General features: G+C 50.7%; 2 protein-coding genes across 2 annotated transcripts in view; both read left to right on the top strand.

Annotated features, from left to right (window-relative positions):
• Nucleotides 1-11,087, top strand: part of LOC113959767 (eosinophil peroxidase-like) — a 20,311-nt gene extending 9,224 nt beyond the window's left edge. The window contains exons 10-15 of the mRNA XM_027669003.1: nt 2,404-2,564; nt 4,352-4,598; nt 4,989-5,159; nt 7,126-7,363; nt 8,891-9,105; nt 10,282-11,087. Coding sequence (XP_027524804.1) covers nt 2,404-2,564; nt 4,352-4,598; nt 4,989-5,159; nt 7,126-7,363; nt 8,891-9,105; nt 10,282-10,310 — 1,061 coding nt within the window. The 3' untranslated portion in view covers nt 10,311-11,087. The remainder of the gene's footprint in view (nt 1-2,403; nt 2,565-4,351; nt 4,599-4,988; nt 5,160-7,125; nt 7,364-8,890; nt 9,106-10,281) is intronic.
• Nucleotides 11,088-15,128: 4,041 nt separating this feature from the next.
• Nucleotides 15,129-21,290, top strand: LOC113959770 (1-acyl-sn-glycerol-3-phosphate acyltransferase alpha-like). Its single transcript, XM_027669006.1, has 6 exons — nt 15,129-15,313; nt 16,618-16,751; nt 17,586-17,761; nt 17,998-18,093; nt 18,615-18,687; nt 21,133-21,290. The coding sequence occupies exons 1-6, from the start codon at nt 15,129-15,131 to the stop codon at nt 21,279-21,281; spliced, it is 813 nt and encodes a 270-aa protein (XP_027524807.1). The 3' UTR covers nt 21,282-21,290.
• Nucleotides 21,291-21,618: the final 328 nt, after the last annotated feature.

The following is a 21,618-nucleotide window of genomic DNA, read 5'->3' on the forward strand; positions in this document are numbered from 1 at the left end:
CTCTCCCTCTTTCTCTCCCTCTTTCTCTCCCTCTTTCTCTCCCTCTTCTCCCTTTCCCTCTCCTTTTTCTTCTTCTTCCTTTTTTCTTCTTCTTCCTATTTTCTTTAATGTTTTTCTTACCAAAGGAGGAAACGGAGTGTAGCAAGTCATGAAAGGCTGAGACAGGCTGTACTGGGCAGGAGAAAGGTCTTCACCACCTCCAAGTCTTCTTTTGTGACGATAGGCCTGGAGTGAATCTGTCCCATTTGTGCTCCAGAGAAGGGTCCAGAGTGCCCTGGGAACCAGTGCCATGGTGCAGCCAAACAGGCACAGCAGTGGCAGCCCAGCCTGGAAGCAATGGTTTGTCCATATCTGTCATTCTATGGCCACCTCTATTCTGGCAGGATGGGGACAGGTGTGTAGGTGCTGGGCTGGGTCAGCTCCTGGAAGCATTTGCTTGTGTTGCTGCACATCAGAGTTCCTGCTGCACTGTGAGAGGAGCTGAGATCCCAGATAGAATGAGAATGAGGCCAACTCCAGACCATGGTGACCTTCTAACATGTGTCCCCACCACTGAGAAGGCTGGGGGTGCACTGGGAGCCAGGACAGTCCATCAGGGTAGGCTCTGGCTTCATTTAACATGTGTCATGATTTTGGTATCCCCTTGATCACTTCTTCAACCGCAAAGAACTCCTTTGATCCTGGGCACAGGCTCCCAAATCCAAACAGCCTCCCAGATCTGTGTCCCCCTTCCAGCCACATCACTGCACAGCCACCACTCTCTTCCTACCTGCTGCCCTTTACCATCTTCTCCCGTCCTCAGCTCACAGAGAGAGAAGTGACCCCTCGGACCCTGGGCATTACTCCCTTCTCCCTGGCCCTGCTGGTGAGGATCCAAGCCTGGGGAACCCCAACAGGGACATTTCTCACACACTTTGTGGATTAGTGTCTCGCTCCCTGGTCTTTTTCTTTTGGAAGCAGGACCTCCTGGCTCTGCTGGCTCTGCCAGGCTGAGCAGCTCTGGCACTGTTGGAGAAAACTTGAGGGCACAACAGATCTCATCAGCTGTGGAGCTGCTTTCTATTCCCTTGGCCCCCTGTATATCGTGTCCAAGATCCCCTGTGCAGCATCCCCAAGGTCCTTGGATACCATCAGGACCTGGTGGTGGGACTGGTGGGACACCTCTGCTTGATGCCATCCTCCAGCTCCTCCTCTGAAGTTTTTGGTGTTTTGTGCTCCCTCCAGCCTCTCACACCTCTGTGTCTGTCCCATCTGTTGTTCCATGTCTTCACCTGCTCCCCTTGGTGATGACCACGTGGGACCTGTGGCCAAAGGCAGATGCCCAGTGAGGAGCAGAGCAGGAATATCAGATACTTTCCAAGGTGGAAATATCAGGTACTTTCCAGCCCTCTGGACTGCAGGGGCAGTTCCTGTTCCATAGCTGGAACATTCCCATCAATGCATTCATGGCTGGTTCAGAAGTGTCTTTGAAAATTCAGTGTCTTATTTGGGACTTTTCCGGTCCCTGAGAACTGGGGGAATTTCACATGTGCTGTCGCCTACCAGGGCTCAGCGTTGCCTCCTGGAGCTCTGTTGGAAGCCCTGGCTGAGTGAATTCTGCTCATGGAAACCTCACAGAGCTGCTTTTGTTTGTCCTTCCGCAGCCCCTCACAGGGAGCCTTTGACAGTGGATGAAAAGGGCTCTGTGCTGGGAGCAGGAGTAAATCCCTCTATTTACTATGGGACAAGGGCACTGAACGCGACATTTGCTTTTCTCTGAGTGCTTCTTTATCCTTCCATCACCTGCTTGCTCTTGGGTTTCCTGCCCCAGATGTTTGAAGAGGATTTGATGTTTCATTGTGCTGCTGTTTGTAATTTCTTCCTTCGAGTTATGACTCATTTAGCTTTCACTTTTCCTCCCCAGGGAGCTTGTTTGGGACTGTCATCTTGCTTTGGCCGCAGTTTCAGCTGGTTTGAAGGAGACCTTCTGACTTTCAGAGCCCTCCTGGCTTCCCTCTGCCCATTTTACATTTCTCTCTTAACTGTGAGAGCTCTGATGTCTCTCTGATATGGGAGCCTGGATAACACCTACTTGTATTTAACTACTTAAGTAAATGCTCCAGCCCTTTATTGAAACAAACACTCCCCATCTCTCTGCGATGCTGAGCCCAACCACGGTGGCATCTTGGCTTTTGCTGCCTCAGCAGAAATTTGGCTTTTCCCTGGTGCTGCCCAATCCTGGGTGCTCCAACCTCGCTTTCCTTCTCCTCCTCCTCCTCCTCTGTGTTTCTCCCCCGTTTTCTCCACAGCGCAGGTCTCCACACATCTAAAAATTGCTCTGTGCACACTTCCCAGTGGGATATTCCCATTCCAGTGGGAAGCAGCCAGGCACAGGGCACTGCCACTCAGCTGTGACCCTCCTAGGTGACACCAGAGCCAGCGAGATGCTGGAGCTGGCCTGCATGCACACGCTCTTCGTGCGGGAGCACAATCGCCTGGCCGGGCAGCTGAGGAGGCTCAATCCCCACTGGGATGATGAGACACTCTACCAGGAGGCACGAAAGATCCTGGGAGCCATGATCCAGGTACCATCTCACACAGGCTGCCTCTGCCTGTAGTCTCACAGCATTAATGTGAGAGGCTCTGTTGGGATGGGGTGGCCAAAGGATGTGAGGTTTTTGGGGTGCAAAGGCCCAAATTCTTTCCAACAGCCCCTTTCAACCAAGGCAAAATCACACAGAGATCCCTGAAATAACAAGCACAGAGGGGTCCCCCCCAGATCTGGGATGTTCCTTTGCTGTTAAATTCAAAAATTGCTTGGTGGTTTCTAACTGCACTTTTTTGTTTGAGAAACAGGCAGAGCAGTCAGAGGAAAAGTTTTTCTAACCAGTGTTTGGTACTTGATAGAAATGGTGCTAGAAATTCAGATTAAAATTCCTCTGGGTTGGCAGTCTCCTCCTCTCAATGATTCCCTGCCCATGGCAGGGGGCTGGAATGAGATCATCTTTCATGTGCCTTCCAACCCAAACCATTCTGGTATCCTATGAAGAAGCCCCATGTGCTGGTGGGTGCAGCCTGTCACGGTGTTCCTCTGTCCTCTGGGGCAAAGAGCCCCTTGGGACTGTGCTGCACCCCAGACTTCACCCTGAACAAGATCTGAGGGTCATAAAAATATTTCTGTGCTTGGGAAGGACCTCTCAAGGTCTCTTGTGCAGCCTCCAATTTGGAGCAGGACCAGCTTCAAAGCCAGATGAGGTTTCACAGACAACACAAAAGGCTGGTTCTTATGAGAAGGAGACATGGAGTTCTCTTAGTCAGACCTAGTTGGAAACTTGTCTTCTTAGCTGGCTTGACAAGCAATAAAAACCAGGAATATCAAAATGTTTAAGTTTTTTTAACTGTCAATTTAAATATTATAGTATTTTTGGATAAACACGTTAGGTAAGGCAATGTGGAGAGACTCAAAGGGTTGTCCTAAAAGCATCATCTCCATCGCCGTGTTGACATCAGTGGTTTCATCTTCCTGCAGTTTTCAGAAAATTAATCCATTTTCTCCTCCTGACACAGATTTTTTTTATTATTTTTTTTAATTGTATTGTGGCACTTCCTCAATATCTCAGAGAGACATGAGGGCAGGGTTGGAGTCCTCTGCTATGGGAGGGCTCTCGGGGCTGCCCGTGTGTGGTGTCATCCCATGTGCCAACGCTGCCAGTGTTATCTTTGCCATCTCAGGGTGCAGTTCTGCCTGGCTGATGGGAGACAATATTTGGGAGGGTTTGGCATTCTCAGAATCAATTGGGTTGGAAAAGACCTCTGAGATCATTGAGTCCAACCTATTATTATCTTGCTCTGACCTATCAAAGCGTTGAGGAACGGAGGCCGTGTCTGGGGACACCGGAGTGCTGAGCATCAGGGGGCAGAGGGTGTGTGTGGATCAGGCACGAGCAGTGTCCGTGCTCCCTGGTGATCCTGGCGTGTCCACGCTGTGTTTTCACCCAGCTCCCTGCTCCTCAGTGTTAGAGGGTGTGGAGATCCCTCCATGCCTGGCCGGAGAAAGCAGGAGCGTGGGCAGTGCCCTGCAGTGCCTGTGTCCGTGTCTGGAGCTGCACATGGACAGCTGCAGAAGAGGTTTTGTGGAGAAACAAAAACGTCCCTCCACAGTGGCAGGGAGGATCCCCACTGGGCTGCCAGAGCAGCTGGGTGAAGGTGTGGTGAGGTGAAAGGCGGGTTGGCCCTGGGGTGGTCCATCAATCCCATCAGAGCAGCTCCATGTGACAGCTCCTGTCGTTTGACAACACGAACAACAACTTTGCTTCTGCAGAACCCGACGGCCAAGACACTGATGGTTCATCCTCTCCTTGTTTCCCCCTAGATCATAACCTACAGGGACTACCTGCCTCTCCTGTTGGGATGCAGGTTCCGGCATCTGATTCCTCATTACCGGGGCTACAACGAGTTTGTGGATCCTCGGATATCCAACGTCTTCACCCTGGCCTTTCGCTTCGCCCACGCTTCAGTTCCCCCCACTGTGGGTCGCCTAAATGAGAGTTACAAGCCCATAACACCCGAAATTCGACTGGGAACCTCCTTCTTTGCTGTCTGGAGGATCCTTCAAAAAGGTAAAACCTTTCTTGCAGTGAGTTTATCTCACTCAGCCTTTTCTGCCCTCTCTGGATGAGCTCCTGCTTCAGCCAAATTTAAAAGCACTTTGTATTAAATCTATTTTGTATTAAATGACCTCTTCAACCAGCCAGAGTTTTCCCAACAGAGCTGTTCCCTGTAGTCAAGTGCAGCCCATCATGTTACGGAGCTCATGGTTTGATCCCTTAATTGCTGTCGCCTCCAAGAACATTATTCAAAGCACTTTCTAATTCTTTGAGGGCAGGAAAACTGATTCTCACATAGCAGAAGCTTATCATTAAATACAAGCCGTGCTCAGCTCTCTCGAGCCTGTTACACACCCGCCGGTCTCCCCGCCCTGCTCACACGTCCCTGTGTCACCATTCCAGGTGGGATCGATCCCTACCTGCGGAACCTGATGGCCAGTCAGGCCAAGCTGATGACGCAGCAGCAGATGGTGGTGGATGAGCTGCGGGACAGGCTCTTTGAGCAGGTGGAGAGGATTGGCTTTGATTTGGCCGCGCTCAACATGCAGCGGAGCAGAGACCACGGCCTGCCAGGTGAGCTGGCTGTGGGAGCAGGGCTGCCCAAGGACATGGAAATCAGGCACTTCTGCTTGGGCACTGAGAAACATCTCCAGCCCATGGCTGACTGAAATTACCTCGGAGCTGGATCTGATCCTTGTGGGTGCCTTCCAACTCAGGATTGTGATTCCCTGATGCTCTTTCCCAAACCTTTTCCTTGTTTCTGGACGACCACGGGTAAGTGGGTGGAGGTTGGGCAATGCAGGCAGAGCCTGGATGAAGCTGGAGGAGACACATGAGGCAGAACACAGGGCATTGCACAGCCCAAAGTTTGCTGTTCAGGGACTGACTCGTGTTTTTCAAATAGAAAAGTTGGTGAAGTATTTCAGCAACAAGTTTGCAGGAGTGGAATTAGGGCCAGAAGTCCCCCATGGCTTCTCTCCAAGCATCTGTAGTGGTCCAGCCCAGCCACACGTGACTGGAAGAGCAGATTCCAATATGTGAGGAAAACCTCATGGTAATTTCTCTACAAAGACCGTGTCCCAGAACAAAAGGCATGTCAGAACCACTCTCAGGGCTCTGCAAGGAGCAGAACCAGTGTAATGGCATTGCAAGATGCTCTTGAGAAATAGATTGTTGGTGGGACTCCACAGCTGGCTCCTGGTGGGTCATTGCCCAACACTGTTATTAGTCTGATGTAAGGGCCTGGAGCTGCTGTGTCAGTAAATCCTTTGAAACTGTGATGAAAAGTGAGCTGGATCCACAGGTTTGAAGCCCAGTCGGAGGCTTTGCAGCACATCCAGGGGCATGGCCAGGTCACAGGATTGCTCTGCCTTGGCTGAAACAGAAGGCTGTGATTTTTCCATGCTTAAAGTAGGAACATCATTGTGCAGAACCTCTTCTGAACCACAGATCCTGAGTTTCTAGCTCTGACTCCAGACCTGCCACAGTGGAAGTCACATGTATTTCTGAATTTGTGAATTAGTGAGTTTCTGAATTGGTGAATGTGTGGTTAGCTTTGGGTCTCAGCCACCCTGAGTTCTGCTGTACTCCTGGTATTAGTCAACCATAAAGATGGGGATGGCACAGCAAGGTCAAAACAACCTTCCTAATTGACTTTTGGATGAAGAAAATTCTCAGTCTCCTGGAATTATTTGATAGTGGTGTCATCCACCACTAAGCACCATAAGCTGTGTCTTCTTCTCCAAATTCTCCCCAGTTTTTAGACACAGGACAGTAGGTTTAGATGGAATATTAGGAAGGAATTGTTCCCTGTTCAGGTGGTGAGGTCCTGGTACAGGTTGCCCAGAGAAGCTGTGGCTGCCCCACCCCTGGAAGTGTCCAAGGCCAGGTTGGAGCAACCTGGGCTAGTGGAAGGTGTCCCTGCCCATAGCAGGGGGTGGAACAAGATGGGCTTTAATGTTTTGGCTTCCAACCCAAACCATTCTGTGCTCACAGCAGAGGTTTTTTGTCCACCAAGGAGCAGAATTATGCACCAGTTGTGGCCCAGTGGATTTTTGGCTGTTTGCAGTACAGGAAAAATTAATCCAGCAGGCAAAGTCTGATGGCTGAAGTAACTTGGGCTGTGTGGTGTGGGATGGCTTGTCCCTGTGACTATACAGGGACCAGCTCTGGGGAAGCACTTGGCCACTGTCCTGTTGTTCAGAAGGAGGGACCATCAGCATCTTGTCCAGGTTGAAGGCAACATCAGCTGCATCCCTGCTGAGTGGAACAGAATGTGACTGGAAGGTGGTGGAACATCTCCCACCAGCAAAGATCACCTGAAAAGTCACAACCCTCCCAAAACAGCATTGAAAGGCCAGGCAGGAGGAACTGGCTCTGGAGGAGTGGGAAGTCAATGGCATTAGCAGAAACAAAAAAAAAAATGCTTTAAACATTTTGGGGCCCTACCTGTGTCCCAGCTTTGGGAAAGAGAGGATAAGGTTTTTCCAGGGGGTGGTAACACGTTACTGATCTGTCTCTGATACCCAACCACTCGCAGGTTACAACTCCTGGAGAAGATTCTGTGGGCTCTCACAGCCTTCTGGAGTGAAGTCCCTTGGTCGAGTGTTGAGGAATCGGGATCTGGCCAGGAAGTTCCTACAGCTCTATGGGACCCCCAATAATATTGACATCTGGATTGGGGCCCTTGCAGAGCCCTTTGTGGAGGGAGGCAGAGTTGGGCCTCTCATGGCTTGTCTCATTGGCACCCAGTTCAGGAACATCCGTGATGGGGACAGGTAAGAGGGGGAGCTGGTAATCCCAACCCCAAAGGACAGAGAGGCTGGAGTTTATGGAGATTTCTTTAGGCAGATTTGGAAACTTCCAGCTGTTTATTGCTCTTCTTTTCACTACTACTCCAAACGTTTCTTTCCCTTTCTGATGATGTTCCCTGTTTAATGGTTGAGATCCTGGGCTAAGATCCCTTCCCAGCCGAGTGTTTTCACTCTCAGCCTGTTCACTACCAGTCATTACTTGTGCAAACTGGGTTGCCCTTCTCCATGTGGGAATGTTGGAGCTCTTTTCCTCCCTCAGATCAGTGCTCTCAAGGTGTTACTGTGTCTTCAACCAGCAGCTCCCTCCAGCAGGAAGGGGAACAGACAAAAACCTTAGCAAGAGAAACAGGTACAGCTCTAAAGGTGGGAAAACCAGGATCTGGACTGATTGACTTCATCCAGTTGGAGCAAGATCTGTCAGGTCCAAACATATTGCACTGGAAGCAACTGCTCAGCATCTGCTGAGGTGGTGGTTCCTGCTTTGGGGAGCTTTGAAACTTCACCTGCAGACCAAGGGATAGTGCTGAAGGACTGACACACTTCCAGGCTTTTTAGGGAGTAAAAGAGGTGAAATGTTCTCTCTTGGTTGGGTCCCAGCTCAGGCCAAGCTGCTCCCCCAGCGCTGGCAGCATCCCTGTCCCCTCCCTGCTGCGCCTGCAAAACTCAAACACCTGCTCACTTCCCAGATTCTGAGCTTGCAATACACATTTTTGTCCATCTCAGTGTCTTCTGTACTTCTCAGGGGTCTTGGAGGTGATTTCTCACTGTTTCTTCTTTCCAGTTCTGAGCTGGAATCCCGTGATCTGATGTGTAGCAGGGTTTGGTCTTTGCTTGCACCAAGATGTGGGTTGGGGTTTCCTTGTCAACCAAAATCCCTTCAGCAGCACTGAGCTTTGAACATCCCTGAATTCCTCTTCCTCCTTGAGGTTGCTCAGGGGCATCAGGTGCAGCAGTGCCCTATGTTAAGCTGCATTTCTGAAGCAAGATTGCCTGGAAATGGCATCACAATCCCTGTTTCTGGGAAACAGTTCTGCCTAGAAAGACTTAGGACGAGCTCAGACCCCAGTATTGGGAGCTTAGAGGCAAACAGTCCATTGCACATCTAGAAATCCTCTTCTTATGGCAGGAAACAAGTGCTTTCTTTAAAAAAAAATGGGTAATTACAGGGCTGGTTCCAGCACGGCAATCATGTGGCTGTAACCAGAGTCTGTGCAGCCTTTCCTATTTGAAAGAGGAGCCTGTGCCTCATCTGAGGGAACACAGGGCAATTAATTCAATTGCAGCTTTATTATAAGTCCATGGGTTAAAAAAAAAAAAAAAAAAAAGGCAAATTAAATTATCCAGCTGGTGAGTCAGGGCTCTTGATTTAAATAACAGAAATTTGAATTTGTTCTTGGCAACACAACTGTGTTATTGGTGTTAATGTGGGAGTCCTGAATGTGAAGAAGCCAGAAGGCAAAAATCTGTTGTGTGTACTTGTTTCTCCTGCAGGTTTTGGTGGGAGAACCCCGGGGTTTTCACTCCTCAGCAACGCCGTGCACTGGCCAAAATCTCCCTGTCACGAATAATTTGTGACAACACCGGCATCACTAAAGTTTCAAGGCACATCTTCAGGGCTAACAGGTACCCCAAGCACTTTGTGAGCTGCAGTCAGATCCCAAAGCTGGACCTCAGACCCTGGAAGTCGCCGTGCACCAAAGAGCAAGGTAAGAGCTTCCCAGAGCTCCTGCCTGCAGGCACGGGAGAGAACCAGAGCCAGGGGCTTCAACCAGAGCTGCCTGATGGGGCTCTGGGCCTGTGTGCCAGGTACACCCCTGGGGCATGTTTGGACTCTCCATTTTATCAGGTGCACTGGGAGTGGCTCCTCCAAAGTGCAGATTTTCCAGCCCTGGCAGTGCAAGACCAAGCCAAGTACCCTGTTCTGGGATTCTGAGGAAAGGCTGAGGGAGCTGGGGCTGTTCAGCCTCCAGAGCAGACACTGAGAGGGGACCTCCCACCGTGTGTCAGGGGCTGCAGGGAGGGGGCAGAGGATGGCCCAGGCTCTGCTCGGGGGGCCCAGCAATGGCACAGCAGGAACGGGCAGGAACTGATGCCCAGGAAGCTCCAGCTGGACAGGAGGAAGAACTTCTTCCCTGGGCAGTGCCCCAGCTCTGAACAGGCTGCCCAGGGAGGGGCTGGAGTCTCCTCCCTGGGGATATTCCAGAGCCCTCTGGACACAATCCTGTGCCCTGTGCTCTGGGCTGGCCCTGCCTGAGCAGGGAGGTGGCACCAGTGACCCACTGGGGTGCCTTCCAGTCTGACCCATTTGGGATTGTGTGATTTTTTCTGACTAGAAGACCTTTCAGTTTAGGTCTTTGCTGTTGATTCCCATGTTTTTCTGCATGGAAAACAATGCCCAAATTGGGAAGGCTGGTCTGTCTGTCTGTCCAGCTGCTTGGCCTCTCTGTAGCACAGCTCTGAGCTATCTGTCAGCACATCCTGGTCAGGCCAAAAGCAGCTCTTCATTGGAACAGAGATTCCCACTCTAAGGAAGGGATCTTGGAATTTGGTCTCTGCTTGTATAGCTTTTGCCTGTATTTCCATTATTTCCCTCTGCCTTCAGGATTTGTAAAATTTTGATCTTTAATGTTTTCCTTCCAGATTCTCTGAAGTCCTTGGGAAGTAGATGTAGGGAAGGGTGGCTCTCCCCTGGGAAAGGTAGACTGCTCCAGTGCCATACCTTTTCCTAACAGAACATCATCCTTCCTTTGCTGACAGTCAGGCCCTGTCACGCTCTCGTAATTCCAGTTATCAATCCCTCTTTTCCAGCTTAACCCGTGGAAATGAATCCACAGATATGGCAGGTCCTTCTCTGTTAACACACTGGTTTTTATCTCCTCTAGAAGAAGATTCTGGTGACTTTAAATGCTGAACACTGAGGATTCCCCAGAAGTTTGGACTTGGGAAGATGGTGGGATTTGTTATTATTTTTTACTGGCTTCATGCTTTTACTGCCTGCACTGTTACTGTCATTTACTCAGCTTAGTTTGCATGAAGCCTTTCCAGTGGGATGGAAAGAAAAAACTTCATGAGTAGATATCCCACATCTGGGAAATCACTCAATATCACAAAGCCAAGTGAAATGAGTTCTCCAGAGGCTGATTCCAAATCACACCAGCTGCTGGTTTGGTCCACAGAACCACACACTGTTTTACCAGCACATGGTTTGGACCCTACTTTCAAATTTTGCAACCCCCACCAGAAATATCCAGGGTATTGGAATGGCAGCTGATTCTTGCTCTCCAATTTTTTTTTTGTTTAAAATAAGACATCCTTTAGTTTCCAGAGAAGATCTCCTAGTGTCAGGGTGCCCCTGAGGGAAGCAGAAGCAGCTGTCCTTCACCCCAAACCAGGCTTGTCTAAAATGCCCTGTGTCAGGTTTTGTTCCAATATGGAATTAAGGAATTGTCCACGTGGAGAGAACTGTTTTCTCATCATTTTTGTGCCCTTAGTCCAGAATGTCCAAGGCATTAAGACAGAAATCTGTGACAAATTATTCCTGCAGCTTGGCACAAGCCAGAGTGACTTATCCCTGGGCTATGGAGCAGGTGGGATGTGTCCTGGCAAAGATAAGAACAATCTAAACACACAAGAAAGTAAAAGCTACTCTGGTTTCACTCCAGCTTTGTCCTCTCAATATCTTTTCCTGAAAGGGATGAAACTCATTTTCTCCTCCCTCTATAGCCTGTTATATTCCTGTTATTGCTCAATAAACTGCAGTTTTGGGCTGAGGCCAAAATGTTCCATGCACTTTGTAAGAGGTGTAGTAGCCACAGGTGAGTGGAGGATGGTGATAGGATTTCTATGGGAATGTTGGGAAAAGACAGCTCCAGAACCTGTGTTTTGTCAATGAAAGAAAGAATTTCTTGCAGAAATCTCTGACCCCACCTCCTGTGTGACATGGAACCATGTAAGGGCCGGGCCAGGAGGTAGTTCCAACAAATACTTGGCAACAATTCCTCCTTATCATTCCCAAAATGGGAAGAGTCTCTGTGAGAACCTTGGAGAGGAAGAAGAGGGATGGAGACCAACTGCTGCCGGTCAGGGTGGAGGGGCTGAGGGTGGTGTAGGCTGGGAAACACCATCCAGGGCACGTTTGGAAAGCCAAAGGCACCAGCCATGCCCTGGAGAGGGCAGAAGTCCCCTCTGTCCCCGGGTGAGCTCCTGGTGCCGGAGCTACAAGGGAGTCAACAGTGATTGGTGTGGGGTGCCCGACTGCGTTGGGGGTGTCCTGGGCTCTCCAGTTTTGGTTTTCTCCTCTCAGTTGTCAAATAACACCCACCTGTGTCTGCTCAGCCCCTCAGGAACAGAGAAAGTCTTGCTCATTACCTGCTGACTTCAGCAACTCCCCCTGTGGGGGAGGAAGTGGCTCAAACCCACCCACGATCCCTCTGTGTGCACGAAGCACAGGGAGCCAATTTTCCCGGTTTTAGCCAAGCACAAAGATGAAACCTGGGCACTTTGATCTGGTTTATCAACTTGATCAAACTGCCTGATCAAAGCCATGAAATGCTGGTGCAGCAGGAGGGGGGCTGTGCCACGGGATGCCCGGCACGTCCCTGCCCGGGCTGGTGGAGCTGCTGAAGTGGGGGATTCATCCTGCAGGAGCTGGGGTGGGATTGTTTGTCCTGCTCAGCCTCTGCTGAAGGTTTCAGAAGTTCAGTTCTCCCTCCTGGCTCTGTCAGGGCCTCTCATTGACTTTCTTTCCCACCTGCAGCTGTTGCAGCTCAAAGCTGGATGTCCATCCCGAGTCCATCCCGCTCAGCACCTTCTCCCAGGGACATTTTGGTTTGAGCCTTCATTTGCTCATGGTGAACAAGACAATTTTCTTTGCCTTTTCCCATCAGATTAGATCCCTTTCCCTGCCTCCTCCTCTCTCTTCTGGCCAATGTGTGGCTGAGCAGAGTTGGAGAGTAGGAGAGTCATTAAACCTGAGTGATGAAAGCTCAGGGTATGAGCAAGTCCCTCCTCTCCCTATCTCAGCTTCACTTAAGCCAGATTGTGGAAAAGGTGCAAAGACCCAGGGGCGAAAGGGAGTTAACTGGGCTTAGTCTGGGAACTGGAAACTACATTAGAGCTGGAGTTTCAGAAAACACCTTGCAGGTTAGGTAAGAGCTGCCTGCTTTTGAAATGGAAGTGGGGTGGATCCAGGTGCTGGGGATGTTTGCGACAGAGCAAAATTACAGCTGAGGATTTTGGTGTCTGTGGCTTTGGAGCCTAAATGTTGTGTCAGACCTGAGCTCACGGTCTCTCCGTGGTGAATTGGGAATGGCACAGTTTTTATTATTGCTTTGTGTCCCTGGCTTTTCCCATCAGAGACACTCACCAGCTCTTGGAAGCCCCAGATCACAGCTCTTTGCTCCCTCCAACTCCCTGACAGGAGGGGGGAGCCGGGGATGGGGACAGGCTCTGCTTCCAGGGAACAAGGGACAGGATGAGAAGAAATGGCCTCAAGCTGCACCAGGGGAAGTTTAGGTTGGATATTGGGAAAATTTCTTCATGGAAAGGGTTGTCAGGTACTGGAATGGGCTGCCCAGGGAGGTAGTGGAGTCCCCATCCCTGTGGGTGTCCAAGGGACAACAGGAGGTGGCACTCAGTGCTCTGGGCTGGTTGACAAAGTGGGGATTGGTCACAGGTTGGACTCGATGATCCTGGAGGTCTTTTCCGACCAAAATGATTCTGTGATTCTGTGAAAGTCTTTTAAAATTGCTATCAGTGACTTCAAAAAAGCTTTTCAGTGGTTTGTGAACTCACACACTCCCTTGTCCATAGACATTCTGGGTGGGTTTGGGTGTGCAGGGTTGTGTCAGAGGTTTTCCTGCAGCAGGAACCTGAACACGGCTTGGTTTGGGAGCCACATCCATCCCTGCAGGACAGTCACTACACTCCTTTCACTGGGGTTACATTTTAGGAACCTCTCTCCTGGCAGGTCAGGATGAACCAGTTGTGAGCAAATCAACCTTCCCCCAATTGCAAAAGGCCATAATTTATACTGATGAGATATAGGAGAGGTTAACAGGCATTAGGAAGGGAACTCTTTGCTGGATCAGACCTTGGAGAAGCCCGAAGCAACTGTGGTTGGTCTCTATAAACCAATTCCAAAAGGAGCTGGTCTCTGCAGCACCAGTACAGAGGGTCCTGGTGCCATGATCCCATGTGGGACGTGGGATGCTTGTCTTTTCCATGTGCTGGGGCAGGGACAATGCAGAGGCTGTGGGAAAACCTTTGGATGCCTCTGCTGTGGTTGCAGGGAAGCCCTGGGAGAGCTGAGCAGTGAGGCTGCAGTTACTCCTCTCCAGTTTGTCCATGAAAGACAGAAGAATGGTCCCTGGATTAGCCACAGGAGCAGAGGGTACAGGCAATGCCTTTTTTTATTATCATGTTTCTTAATGAAATATCACACATTCTTACCCAGTTTATTGTCTTGGGGGGGTTGACCTTGTTCTTTAGGTTGCAGGTGATGGTCAACATGGTTTCATGGGTCCTCGGAGTATTTTCTTTTTAGAATCTGCAGCTTTCAGTCCTGGCTGGAATTCAATGCCATTAAATATCAGTTATTTAATATTGTTGCTCCTCTGAAGTGCTAGAGCAAGGCCTGTCATGCAGATGATGAATCACACAAGGTTTCTTTTCCAGCACAGTCGTTCCATCCATTGCAAAGACCCTTTTCAGGCAGTGGTTTTAGGAGATGGAATGCAGTTGGAGCAGTCCCAGGATAAACCTGCATTTTCCCACTTCACTCCCTCCTTATGCAGATGTTGCCTGAACGCCTGCCTACCTCTGGCCATGAAAACCTTTGGAGGAGCTGCTCTTGCTTTGTTTATCTTCTGGTCTCGATTTGTGGCACTTTTCCCACTTTTTCCACTCTACATGCGGAATGTCCAGTTGCTCAGCTTGGTCCCTCCGATGCCTTCTGAATGTGTGGTGCTTGCATCACTGGTTTTCCTTTTGTGTCTCCTCCATAACAGCAGTTTCTGATTTCCTGGACATCTTGCAGCCAGCTCAGTTGGTGAAGTTCAGGTGAGACAGCCTGGGGTCACAGAATCACAAAATCATGGAATGGTTTGGGTTGGATGAGACATTAAAGCTCATCTCATTCCACCTCCTGCCATGGGCAGGGACACTTTCCACTAGCCCAGGTTGCTCCAAGCCTCATCCTTGGACACTTTCAGGAATCCAGGGGCAGCCAGAGCTTCTCTGGGCAACCTGTGCCAGGGCCCCACCGCCCTCACAGGGATGAATTTCTTCCCGATATCCCATCTAAACCCACGGTGCCTCTGGGCAGGGTCTCTGCTGTCCGACACATCCCGCTCCCTCCCACTAGAGATTTTCTTAAAAGTCCTCAGGGTTCCTATGCCCAGAGCCCCCCAGAAGGGAGGCTGGCTCTCCAGGTACATTCCAGCCCAGATTCACCCAGTCCTTGCCCCCAGGCAGCTTTGCTACTGCGTGTTTGCCCCTCCTGCCACCCAACTCCTACTCAGAGCTGCTGGTGTGTCCTTGCTAAACCAGCTTCCCACAGCGAGCTGAGCTCTGAGCAGGGAGCACAGCCCTGCTGCAGCATCGCTCCCAAACCTCCTTCCAGCTGTGCACCACCCACATGCAGCTGATCCAGGGAGTCTCAACTCTGCTCCACAACACCGGGAGCTGGTGACTCGTTCCCTGCTCGGTGAGCACGCTCCGGGCTGGAAGGATGGAGTTTTTCCTCCTTCACTACCCATTCACTTGCCTGTTCGTCGTGTTTCTGGTCCTTTACCAGGTGAAACCTGCATTCAGATTCTTCTGCAAGATGACCTTCTACAAACTGTGGTTCTTTACCATAAGCATTGGGGTTGTTATCCTCAGTATTCCTCGTGGACGGAACGTGGAGAACACGACGTGAGTGGTCCATGGCTTCTTTCTGCTCGGGGCATTGATAGAGTCCACACTCTCCAGTGCTTTGTTTTGGAGGGTCCTGGGAGCTGGGGCGTGGGGGGAGGAATTAGTTATGTGGTGGTGTGGGGAGATGACAGACCCTGTAATTCGATGGAGGGGTGTGAGATTCAATATTGGGTTTGGGTTGATAGAACAAAGAACGAATTACGGAAGGAAAGGATGGAAAAGGTGACATTGATTTGCCAGAGTAGGTAATGCCAACTACCTGCATGAAATACACAGGCAAAATAAGTTGCTGTTTTTATTAAAACTTTTTTATCTGGTCTTTGGAGCTGTATTTCCCTCCCTGTGGCTGAGCATTCCCTTCCCAAGCTGTGTTGTGAAAGCCACTGCAGGTGCTCTTCTCTTCCTTAATTCCCTTGTGAGCCTGTGCCCGCCTGAGTGGGCATGAGCAGACACTGCCACAGTGCACTGCTGGCACCTGCACTGTCACTGGTGTCCTCACCACTGCAATGGCAGCAGTGTCCCCAGGTCTGGCAGTCCCTCAGCCCCATCCCCTTGCTGCCCATCCCCTCTCTCCAGGCTCCACAACGAGCTGCAGACTCCCCTGGGGGCTGCCTGGTGGGGGTACAGGTGTCATCAGCAGGGTGGGCACCAGGAACTTGGGGTGTGTGCTGAGTGAGCATGAGAAGTTGACTCTGCTGCATGTCACTGTAATTCTTGTGCCCTTCTGAAGTGCTGCAGAGGCAGGATTTACTGCTCCACTGTCCTGTGCTCCAGCAGGAATCCAGATCTCCTCACTGAGCATCAGCCCCTTGCTTTGAAAAATTTGCTTCACTTCTTTACTTTGGTGCCCAACTTTTACTATTTTTTTTTTATTTCATTTTACCAATACTTCTTAAAATATGGCTCCTAGAATTGCAGCTAGAGGCAAACCTCTCTCTTTGCACAGCCTGGGCAATAGCAGAGTTAGGCACAGCTTATTGCAGCCTGTGTTTGATCCAGCAAGGTGGGCAGGGAAACAGAGTATGAAGGTGTGCTGTGAATTGGGATATTTGGTTGATCCATGGAATTTCTGTAGCTGTGGTTGCTGGACCATTGGTCTTGCATGGCTGGAAGGAAACCTGATAGTTTGATCTATGTTGTCTAACGAAATGATAAGCTGCAGAGGCACACTAATTGCTCTTCTCCAAGTTCTGGGTCAAATCTGGGTCTGTGGAGAAACAGGAGCACTTCCTGATGTGGGATGGTTTGGATGAGCAGTGTTTTATCCAAATTTCATCATCTCTTTGGCTCCTCTTTTCCAGGTTTTTTCGCACATTGGCCCTGCCACTCAAATACATCTTTGGTATCCAGATAGTGGTGAAGGGCAAGGAGAACCTCAGGACTAAGAAACCTTTTGTGCTGGTGCTGAACCACCAGACCTCCCTTGACATTCTGGGTATGTGCTGATCCTGCCTCCTGCTCCTGGCCCCAGGTGTTTGGAGGGGTGGGTTGTACCAGTTCCCAAGTGCCACAGGCAGAGGGGCAGGAGTGGCTGTTACACAGTCCTTGACCAGCCAGACCCAAGCCAGGGCTGATCTCCAGGGTGTTAGAGGCAGGTTTGATCTCCAGGGTATTAAAGGCAGGTCTGATCTCCAAAGTATCAGAGGCAGATTTGATCTCCAGAGTACTAAAGGCAGGTTTGATCTCTAGAGTATTAAAGACAGGTTTGATCTCCAGAGTATTAAAGGCAGGTTTGATCTCCAAAGTATTAGAGGCAGGTTTGATCTCCAGGGTATTAAAGGCAGGTCTGATCTGCAGAGTATTAAAGGAAGGTTTGATCTCCAGAGTATTGGAACCAGGGCTGGTCTCCAGGGTATTAGAGGCAGGGCTGATTTCCATTGTATTGAGGCAGGTCTGATCTCCAGGGTATTAGAGGTTGGTTTGATCTCCAGAATATTAGAGGCAGGTCTGATCTCCAGGGTACTGGAGACAGGTCTGATCTCCAGGGTATTAGAGATACTTTCAAGCTACATCAGCTTCACCCAAGGAATGAGGGCAAGACTCTCAGCTGACCACAGCTGTGTCATAGCTGCTCTCCTTCAGTGCCAGCAATAGTCCTCCTCTAACCCTGTGGTTGGTCTGGAGATCCCCAGGATCCCATTCCCAGGGATTCTAAGGGTCAATGAAGCTGCAGGGATGGCATCTCCCAGGGCAGAGGGCTGTAACCCAGTATCTAGGGCAACTCTGAGTGCAGATGACAACTTGTCCTGCCCTCGTTGTCCCCTTGCAGCACTGATGGAGATCCTGCCACACCGCTGTGTGCCCATTGCCAAGAAGGAGATCCTGTACTTGGGCACCTTCGGCCTGGCGTGCTGGCTGGTGGGGACCATCTTCATCGACCGCAAGGACAGGGAGGGCTCCATCAACACCCTGACAGAGGTGGCACAGTCCCTGCACAAGGACAATGTGAGTCTGGGGAGGAGCCTCTGGAAAACACAAGCCTTGGTGTGGTTGGAAAGGGATCGCTGTCTCCAGGCTGGGCGCTGAGCAGAGCAGAGTGAAAGCATCCCTGGTGGGTTCAGTGCATTGTGTGTCCGTGGAGGGGAGGTCAGGAGCACACAGAGCAGTCCCAGGGGATCGTGGTGGCTCAGAGCAGCACCTGGAGGTGCCTCCATCTCAACATCCTCTCCCTCCTGCTGCAGTTGCGCATCTTGATCTTCCCCGAGGGAACTCGCAACCACGGAGGCTCCATGCTGCCCTTCAAACGTGGGGCCTTCCAGCTGGCTGTGAAAGCCCAGGTGAGACCACCTGCCTCCTGCCCCTTGGGGTGGGCTTTGCCTTGCCACGGTCCACCAGCAAAGCAGGCTCCTGGTCCCTGGTTTCCCCGTGGATCCAACACGCACCCAGGAGCCCACGAGGAGTTTGTGGGTGGCACAGGATGGGGCTGTTTCTGGGAAAAGTGGAAAACCTTCCTGACAGGTTGGGGAAAAAAAATGTAGGGAGGGTCTTGACAAGAGCCCTGGACCTGCCCAGGCACATCCTAATTTGCCAATCCGCTATTGTTGGCTTAAATACAAAGATGAAAATGTAAAAGCCAATGGTGAGGACATGGGGTGATACAATTAAATGATCTAAATATCCCAGTAACCCTCTGAGTATCTGCTGTGAAGCTGATGGTGATGATTATCAGCAAGGTGCAGAATTGACCTGAAAACAGCAGCTGCATTTTGGAGGAGGGATGGGGAAACATGAAAATTCACTGTAAATGTGAATATTCACTGTAAATGTGAATATTCACTATAGATTGTCTCCCTTCCAGGTCCCCATTATTCCTGTAGTGTTCTCATCCTACAACAGCTTCTACAACCAGAAGGAGAAGAGATTCACCCCAGGTGAGGATGACCTGGGGCAAAGAAGGGGTTGGGTGTTGGCAGAGCACAGTCCTTGGAGACATGAGGTGGGTGGGCAGATCCGTGATGTGGAGACAGCAGCCAAACAACAGCACTTTGTGTCTTCTTGGTGGGAAAAGGGAGATTTCAGGCATCACTTTTGCCTCTCCCCTTGGATTTCTTGGAAAATGTGAGGGAACCTGGAGAAGCAGCAGAGTCCTGGGGCAGGTCCTGTCCCTGGCCCCACCACTCTGCCCTCAGGTTCTTGGGGAGTTGGGAAACAAAAACAATCATGGAGCTCTCAGCAGAAGTCACCCTGAGAATGTGTCCCCCCAGTTACCATGTTTCATCCAAGAATTTCTGCTGCTCACTGATAGAATGTTATGGGGGGAAAAAAATGACACAAGTCTTGGGTTTCAGAAGGAAAATGCAGAAAAAAATGTTACAAATTCCAAGAGAGGAAAGCATTCCATCCTGTTCCTCTGCTCCCTTTGCTGCTGCCTGTCCCAAATTGGGCTTCTGCCACTTCCCACCCTTCCCCAGGCCAGGCCTGCTGTTTCCTAAGGGGAGGATTTGCATCTGGTATCCTCATCCCCATTGTTGTACCTGGGTGTAGTCATTCCCTCGCAGGCAGACAGCTGGAAGGGAGAATGTTAAACACTGCACTGGCTGGTTCCACCCACCATTCACCTGCTGGGCCTGTCCTCTCTCTGTTCCTCACACACAAAAACCTTTGGGGACTGGAAATGTTCCCCCATCTGGGGGTTGATAGGACCAAGAGCAAGGATTCCTCCCCACCACATCCCTGCACAGAGCCCTGCTCTGGGAAGTCAGACAATAACACGGTGGGGAGGGGTCTCTGAAGCAGTTGAACCTTTTGCTTAAAGCAAGGACAACTTAAAGACAGCAGAATTTGCTTTGTGCCTTGTCCAGACAAGTCTGGATTAACTCCAAGGATGGAGATTCCACAAATTCCCTCAGCTTTTTTAGGAAAGACTTTTTGCTGTTGCATGAACATTTGCCTTTATAACAACTTCCCTCCCCCTGGGAGTTCATAGTTAGCTGACCTCTGATCCCATGGATAACTGACCTCTAATCCCATGGTTATTGGACCTCTAATCCCATGTTTTACTGACCTCTGAGTCCTTTCCCAAGTGGCTGTTGAACAGGTAGGACCTTTGCTGCTGGAGACAGAAGTCCAGTCAGTTTTTCTTGCACATTCCCACTTTTCCCTCCCGCAAGTTTTGCCAGGGCTGATCCTGAAGATGTGCTACACGTGGTCAAGATTCCTGCACGTGGAGCAGGCTGGTCCTCAGGCCAGGCCAGACCACTGTGTCCACAGAGGCTCTGGGTGTGCTGATGAGCCTCTGGAAGGCCACACTCCATGCCTGGTGTTGACACTGCCATGCATGGAGCACGTTTGGTGTTTGCTGGAAGTCTCTTCTGCCCCAACAGACCTGAATTTTCAGCACAGCCCTGTCGTCCCTCAGCCCTTTCCGTAGGGCCAAGTGAAGTGAGGAGCCAGCCTGGCTTTGGGTGTGAGATGTGCAGGCAGGGAGCACACAATCACAGAATCACAGAAGTATTTGAGTTGGAAGGGACTTTAAGATGATCTTGTTCCACCCCCTGCCATGGGCAGGGACACCTTCCAGTAGCCCAGATTGCTCCAAGCACTATCCAACCTGACATACTCTTTTCTGTTGTGAAACTCTCTATGCTTGTTTTTGCCTCCTTCACGTGGCTCTGCTTCCAGCACTGCTGGATCTTGTTCCAATGCACGTGTAAAGACATGCAAGAACATTAGAAAACACCACAGACACTCCCCAGATCCCCAGGTGGGTGTCTGATGTCTGTGCAGGCACTATCTTGTCTCTGCTGGCCAGAACAAGGTCCTCTGGTGCCAGAGCAGAAGCACATGACGACATCTCCTCAGTATATTCTTCCAGTTTGCACCAGTCCATCGCTTGGCTGCTTCCCCAGAGGAATCTGACACACCAGGGAGTCCTGGGCACAATTTCCCTCATTCCAAAACCTGTTTCTGGAAGGAGGGACTCTGCTGGATTTGTTATGCACAGATCAGAGCGTGGCCAGTTCAGGTGTGCTCACATCTCCTTCTCCCTGCCACCATCTAGACAGACCCTGAGGTCTTTCCACTGTGCAAACCCATTCTACGTGAAACATGGCATTGGATTTGAGCAGAGATTCACCTATTTCCATACTTTTGATTCCTGTGGGTGGGAAAAGCATGGTGTGGGTTTTTGCTGTGTGCTCCTGGGCCACGGCTGGGTCCCCACACCACTCTCGGCGTGTGAATGAGGGCATTTCCCTTCTTTTCTCTCCTGTTCCTTGACTGGCACCAATCCTCATGTTGCATCTTCTCTTGCTCTCTCTACACCACTCACACGTTCCCTTCCCCCTCTCTCTCACCCTCCTGCCTCACTCTTCCAGGAAAACTCATCATCCAGGTCCTGCCAGAAGTGGAGACTCTCGGCCTGGGCCCGGACGATGTCCCCAAGCTCACCGAGCAGGTCCGTGACTCCATGCTCACCACCTACCAGGGGATATCAGGAATGACGAACGGAGCTTCCCATCAGTGATCCCCTCTCCCAGCTCCAACTGTGTGTGCCACAGCTGAGGGGGAGGCCATGGCAACCACAGGAAGGTCTGGCAGCAGAGACAGCCGTGGATTGCAACCCTGACGTACCAGAGATGGGCTAAACATCCACCAAGGAGGAGAAGCTTCCAAGTGCAGGTGGTAGTGAGAGGGTTTTGCCATGTCCCTTCCAGGGAACTGTGCCACCTGCATGGACAGACACACCACGGGCAGCTGGACATTCCTGTCCTCATAACCATGGGAACATCTCTCCAGCTGGACCCCAGGTAGAGCTGGACCCTTCCTGGGATCATCAGTGCCTGCTTATCATCACCTTTTCC

This window comes from Corapipo altera, unplaced genomic scaffold, assembly GCF_003945725.1.
Source record: "Corapipo altera isolate COAL_440 unplaced genomic scaffold, ASM394572v1 187, whole genome shotgun sequence".
In the NCBI taxonomy this organism is placed as follows: Eukaryota; Metazoa; Chordata; class Aves; order Passeriformes; family Pipridae; genus Corapipo; species Corapipo altera.

What these genes read in the sequence shown, in the direction of transcription:
- LOC113959770 (XM_027669006.1), top strand. Translation starts at nt 15,129, where the DNA reads ATGGAGTTTTTCCTCCTTCACTACCCATTCACTTGCCTGTTCGTCGTG. An exon ending in CGGAACGTGGAGAACACGAC is followed by an intron (nt 15,314 to 16,617) that starts GTGAGTGGTCCA and finishes CCTCTTTTCCAG; the next exon opens with GTTTTTTCGCACATTGGCCC. An exon ending in AGTCCCTGCACAAGGACAAT is followed by an intron (nt 17,762 to 17,997) that starts GTGAGTCTGGGG and finishes CTCCTGCTGCAG; the next exon opens with TTGCGCATCTTGATCTTCCC.